General features: G+C 46.7%; 1 protein-coding gene across 1 annotated transcript in view; it reads right to left on the bottom strand.

The window, feature by feature from the left end:
- Positions 1-5,853, bottom strand: part of APOBEC2 (apolipoprotein B mRNA editing enzyme catalytic subunit 2) — a 25,683-nt gene that overhangs the window by 8,520 nt on the left and 11,310 nt on the right. The window contains exon 2 of the mRNA XM_011354575.2: positions 5,385-5,539. Within this exon, the coding sequence (XP_011352877.1) occupies positions 5,385-5,515 (131 nt within the window). The 5' untranslated portion in view covers positions 5,516-5,539. The remainder of the gene's footprint in view (positions 1-5,384; positions 5,540-5,853) is intronic.

Below are 5,853 nucleotides of genomic sequence, written 5' to 3'. Positions count from 1 at the left end.
AAAACATATAAGGAAAACAATTTTACCATAGTCTAATGGATATAAATAAGACTTAAGTTCCTACAAGATCTCACAAATGTTATAATGAAATGATGCTGAAAGAAACGATGTTAGTCGAGGACCTGCTTTACTCATGAGTGTATGGTTGGCTTGGGGGCTTCAAAGATAGCGGCCTCCTATGTGGTCCCTCAGGTTTCCTTCTGGGACCCGCAAATGTATTGCTCCAACTTTGCCAAGTACATCCCAGCCAAGAGTGTAAATTTGGCCCATGATGCAAATGCAAGTTGGCTGGATGGTCTGAGATTGCTGATTTTCTCAGCCCCTCTTAAGCTCTGATGTTTTTTCCCTCCTCCTCTTTCCTGGGCAAGGGTAGAGGACCCAGAGAAACGTGAAACCAAAGGGAGAGGAAGAAAGTTCACCTCTCTATAAATATCTTTACCAACGACTCTGGCTAGCAGCCTTATGGGCTACGCTGTCCCTCAGCAAAGACAATAGAATAAGACAGAATAGGAGCCTCAGGAAGGGAAGTGATTTCAAGGGACAAAGGAAAGTCAGGGAAGTTTGGGCTCCCAGTCTTTCCTTTAGGCTTCCTCAGAGACTGAACTTGCTTGGCTTCTCCTTTTTGGTCTTCTGGGAGGAACATAAAGGTCAAATGAGGTTTTTTTTAAAGGCCTCCCACCAGGGAAATCAGGAGAACAGAGTTGGTAGGGGTCTGAAACTTCTTTAGGGAGCTAAGACAACATGGTCATCTTGGGTGATATTATCAAATCACAAAATAAGTCAACACTATTATGTCTACTAGTAGAAGGAAAGAAATAGTGACATTAACTTCTTAGATGATAAACTTTTTTTTTTTTTTCTGGTAGCAAGTAAATATGGTATGCCTGAGGACCATATTTACTTAAACTCTCAACCCCTGCAGGTATTTTACTGGGAAAGTGGGATGTGTGCTTATATGCTGAGTGGTGGTCAGGAGAGAGATGCTGATGGTAGAGTTTTTCACCGGGACTCAATCACTTCTTCAGGCACAGAAATGGACACATTGTTCCTACCCTTTACCCACAGGCTCAAATAGCACTTCTTTAAGCATGACTTCCTCATACTTTCAGCAAACAAGGCTATTTACACTTCATCTGCTAGACCCAGTCTATTGGGCATTGCAATTCTCTAGGCAGGAAACTGAGATTCCTAATACCTAGAAAAAATTGGGAATATGGTCCGCTTGCTGGAGGGAGAAGGTATGTGAGTAAATGTGTATGTGTACATATATGTCTGTTTTTTCTCACATTTACATTTAAAAACATTTGCATTTCCTAAACATAAATCTATACAGTGAAAAAAAGCAACCTAGAGGACAGTAAAAGCTGGTCTGAGGTTAAACATTTGCTCCAAGGTAATCCATGGAGTAGAAAACTCACAGGTAATTGAGTGTTGACTCATTTTTGCTTTCCTTGCTAGACGTTTCATGACATGCTCGAAAGAGGCAGAATTGCCTATGTCAGGTTCCTTTTCCTTTTTTAGACCACTTTCAAAGTTGATGTTCAGGAGTGGGCCTAGTCAGAAGGAGGAGTGTAGAGAAACAGTTCTAACAGACTGACTTCCTAGAGCTGAGAAGGAGTTTGGTGGGCTGCTTACTCCAGATTTGCAGTTCTGGATAGGATTCTGCCCAAGGCAAGCCTGGAGCCTGCCTCTTTCCTCTGGAAGGCACTATCTTTCACTGAGCTTTGACCCTCCACCAGCCCTCAGTGGACTGACTCCAGCGTGGTCAGAGTCAGCGGCTGTCTTCTATCTTTATGGAACAAACCTTCCCAGCATGCTCCAGAGTCCAGGGTAGGGAGGGAGGGGCTTGTGGCATTAACAGTGGTGTTGAAGGTCTCTCATTCCTTGCCTGTCCCTTTCCCTCTAAACCCTACCTTGTCTGTGTTCCTCACATGTTCAGAATAAACTACTGGAAGCTGAAGAAGTGGTTGGAAGGAGAATCACTGCCTGTGGCATTTATCTCTGTTCCATGATAATCCCTTTGAGAACAGGTTCAGCTTTATGCAAAATTACGTACAATATAACTCGAAACAAACATACAGGTGCTGCCAAGGCAGAGCCACGATTTCTCATCACTGGGATGGAGATATAGGGGAGACAACCAATTCTGATGCCTCAGAACCTCCCTAAAGCATACTGAGTCCAGAGGCAGCCATGAACCAGTGAAATTCTCTTCTAAGCTTTGTGCTGCTGGATCTTCATATGTCCTGAAATTTTCTCCTTAAGTTCTCCCCACAATTAATACCCTGTCTCAATGCCTGGCAGAGAGCCCACCACACAGTAGTTCACTAGTTCATTCATTTATTAAAAAACAAATATTTATTGAGTACCTATTAGGGGCTAGGCACTATTCTTGGTGCTAAGGGTAAAGCGGTTAAAAGACAAAGTCCCTGTCTACATGGAAGTTAAACACTAGTAGAAACGGGCAGTAAAGAAATGATTCCTACTTCGCAAATATTTGTTGACCATAAAAAGACTCCTCTTTATGGTATGTTTTAGAGACAGTGTGAGTATTTGGAGTCTGACAGTCCTGAGGTTCACGCCCAAGTCCATCCACTAGCTTTGGGCAAGTTACACATCCCTCTAAGACTTGGTTTCCTCATCGAAAAGATAGGTCGAGTAATCCAACCCTTCGGATTTTGAACAACTGTCAACACTCAAGAAATTAAACCTAGTATTAATGAGTGGTGCCTTCTCTGGGCCTCAGACCTTTTCCCTTAGAGTTCTATCTTAGGCACCACCAAACTTTGTCCCTTCTCTACTCTTCCTCTCATTTTCAGAGGGTCCTCTCTTACAGCAGTGTGCTAGCTTAGCACCCAGCAAACTGAAAGAAAGGAAAAAAAACCCCTGACTTCTAACATTTGCTAATCTCTGTAAACACTCTCCTTATGGAGATTTCAAGAAACCAATGTGAAGTAACTGAACATACAGTTGGGAAGAGATGCACACAATCAACTTTCAGCCAATGTGAGCTGGCTTGGTTGCAGAGGCATACCACTGCAACTTTAGACCTTTTTCTAGCACTTTCTACCACATTATTTTGTTAACGTTGTTATGTCTGTTTTCTATCCTGAGTGCCGTATTTCAAACTAGAATCATGACAAGCAAGGCATCTCTCTCTTTGTTTCTACCCGATACTCCCTTCTTACCTTAGATTGTTTCCTGAAAAGCCTCCTGCTCTTCTCCTAGTTTGTGGCCCAAATCTAAGGAGCAGAGACCAGGAGTCTAGGCTAAGAGAGGACCTGCTTGGCACCCCTTTGACTCCAGGGCATCTGGAGAGGGAAAGAGGGGCATCTGGAGAGGGAAAGAGGGGCAAGCTGTTCCCTCATCCTGTCCCTGCACAGACACAGCCGCACCTCCAGGCTATTTTAAACCATCTGTTTACCCAGAGAGGCCCAGGAGACAGATCTCCACAGCTGTTACTTGTGGCTGGGAAACACTCAGGGCTCCACCTCCCTCCTTAGCTACTCTCAGAGGACCCAGAAAGCTGCCGCGCTGTGCCTCTTTTTCTGAGCCCTGGGTCAGGGAAGTCTCTGAACCTCACTACCTTGCAGATAGAAATAAGTGGAGCTGTCTAGGAGACCTGGGACCCAGAATGAATAAGAACAATGGAAAGGACGCTTGGCTATAGTTAGAAGTCCTGCCACTGACTGATTCTGAGGTCTTGGACAAGTCACTCAATCTCCCTGACACTTAGTTTCCCCATCTGGGAGTGGCAACAATATATCTCCCTCTCCTAACACCATGCTGAGGTTTGAATGAGTTCATGAATGTGAAAATATGCCTTATAAAGCCTCAGACATATCTAGGTTACATCAAGGGATTTAACCCTTTAGGATCCACTGCCCTGGGACCCCAAAGCCTGTTCAATTCAGCAAACCTAGTCTAATTCTGTTCTGGACCTACCCTGCCCCTGTGCTGGGAAGATCGCAACACTGCAGCATGGGCATGCACATGCATGTCCGTGTGACCAGGACAGCATGGCCCAGCGTGCTGAAGTGTTAGAAAAAGGATCTCCTTTCATAGACAGCAATTGGAATCAAGGACTCTCCCTCCTGGAGGCCTAGGCTCTCCTTATGTCTATATTAACCTGCGTCTGTTGATTTTTTCAACCCTGCGCTGAGGGTAGCAGTTGGTTGGGCATCGGCGAATGCAAATTTAGGGGCTCTACCTCGAACTCTTGCCTCAGGTTTTAGGATGCATTTTTTCCCTTGGGCTCTCTTAGAAATCAGAAAATATCTGAAATGGAAGGGAACTTAGGAATCAACTAGCGTAACTTCTTCATATTACAAATGAAAAGCTGAGTCCGGGACTGGAAAATCACTTGCCAAGCTAAAGGAGCAGGTCCAAATTGTCACCCAGGGCTCCTTCTCCCCTTGAAGGCATCACGCCTCTATTCTTCCTGAAAATGCTCTTAGTGTGGCCCTTACTCTGCCTGTGGGCTTTGCTGGAGACTCCCTGGAAGGAAACCTTGGGGTTCAGGAGGAAATGTGGCCCCATGTATCCTCTTCTTATTCTTTGCTTAGGAATTTAGCAGGGTCTTCTACTAAAGGGACACAGAGGAAAGAGGAGGAACACTACTTGGTGTTAGTCCTGGAGACGGCATGATCTGGACAACAGAGGGACCCTGTAGGCAGCGGGCCTCGAGACCCTTTGCTCTGGGTCCTGGTTGCTCCAGGCTGTGGCTGAGGGGGTTGGAACTCCTCTGTCCAGAAGCTCTGGGTCCTGGCCTGTGTTACCTGGGCTGTAACTTCTTTCTCTCCCCAGGGATGTGGACAGCCCTGGGGAAACTCAGAACAGATTGAACAAGAAAAAAAATTGCTTCTTAGGCTTAGGAAAGGATGGGTCTATCTTCCTTGCCTTAGGATCTTCTACTCCAAAGGGTAGCACTAAAGAAAGAGCAAGAAACATATAGATAGAGGGAAGGCCCATTCAGAAGCAGAGAGAAAAGCGGAGGGAGGAGGTCCTTTGGGGCCATATTTAAATGTGCTAGTGTCATTCTGTGTCCTTACCAAATCCCCGGGACTAAAGAGAGGCAACTGATGTCCCAGGACCAGAGAAGCAGGTGATGTCCTAAGACCAGGAGGCTTTGGGGGTGGTTTCATTCTCCAGGCCCTTCTTCCAAGAAGCTCCTCCTACCTCCCCTGATCAGAGGGTCCATGGTGTCACCCCGAGAAGCCAAGACAGGTTCACTGCTGTGTCCCTGGAAGCCTCTACAATGCATACCTGTGCACTCTCCCAGTTTGGTCCTGACCCCTACTATTACCATCCTAAATTCTCCCAGCCTGTCCCCAGCCCGTGCTCTTCTAGGAAGGAAGAGCACCCTAGGCCACACCAGCTCTCACCCTGTGACGATCTCAAAGGGCGGCAGCTCAATCAGCTCCTTCAGTTTCTCAGGGTCATCCAGGTCCTCCAGATCCTCGCCATTCTGTGAGGCAGGAGCAGAAGCCTCAGCGGCCTCTTCTTTCTGGGCCATGGATGGGCTGTGGCTGGGGAGTCACTGAGAGAGAGGAGAGACAGCAGTCTTGGCCAGGGGCTGGCAGCAGAGTCCCAAGCAGCTGTCAGCAGCTAAATCTGCTGGGAGATGACAGACAGAGGACTGGGCAGGCCAGCCTGGGTGTGCTTACCCCCTCTCCAACAGGCTTTATAACCAGAGGCCTCCTGCCCCTCCCCCAGGTCCTCTCCCTCTATCTTTTTTTAATTGAGTGACAGCAGATGCCGGGATGGGGGGGAATGGAAAATTTGGCCATTGGTATCCCCTATTTATTAGTAGGCAAAAACAGGAAGCTGGCAGGTGGGGATGGCTTGACCTAC

This window comes from Pteropus vampyrus, unplaced genomic scaffold (genome assembly GCF_000151845.1).
Source record: "Pteropus vampyrus isolate Shadow unplaced genomic scaffold, Pvam_2.0 Scaffold18, whole genome shotgun sequence".
NCBI classification, from domain to species: Eukaryota; Metazoa; Chordata; class Mammalia; order Chiroptera; family Pteropodidae; genus Pteropus; species Pteropus vampyrus.
The sequence above is the reverse complement of the archived record's forward strand: the minus strand, read 5'-3'. Positions and strand labels throughout refer to the sequence as shown.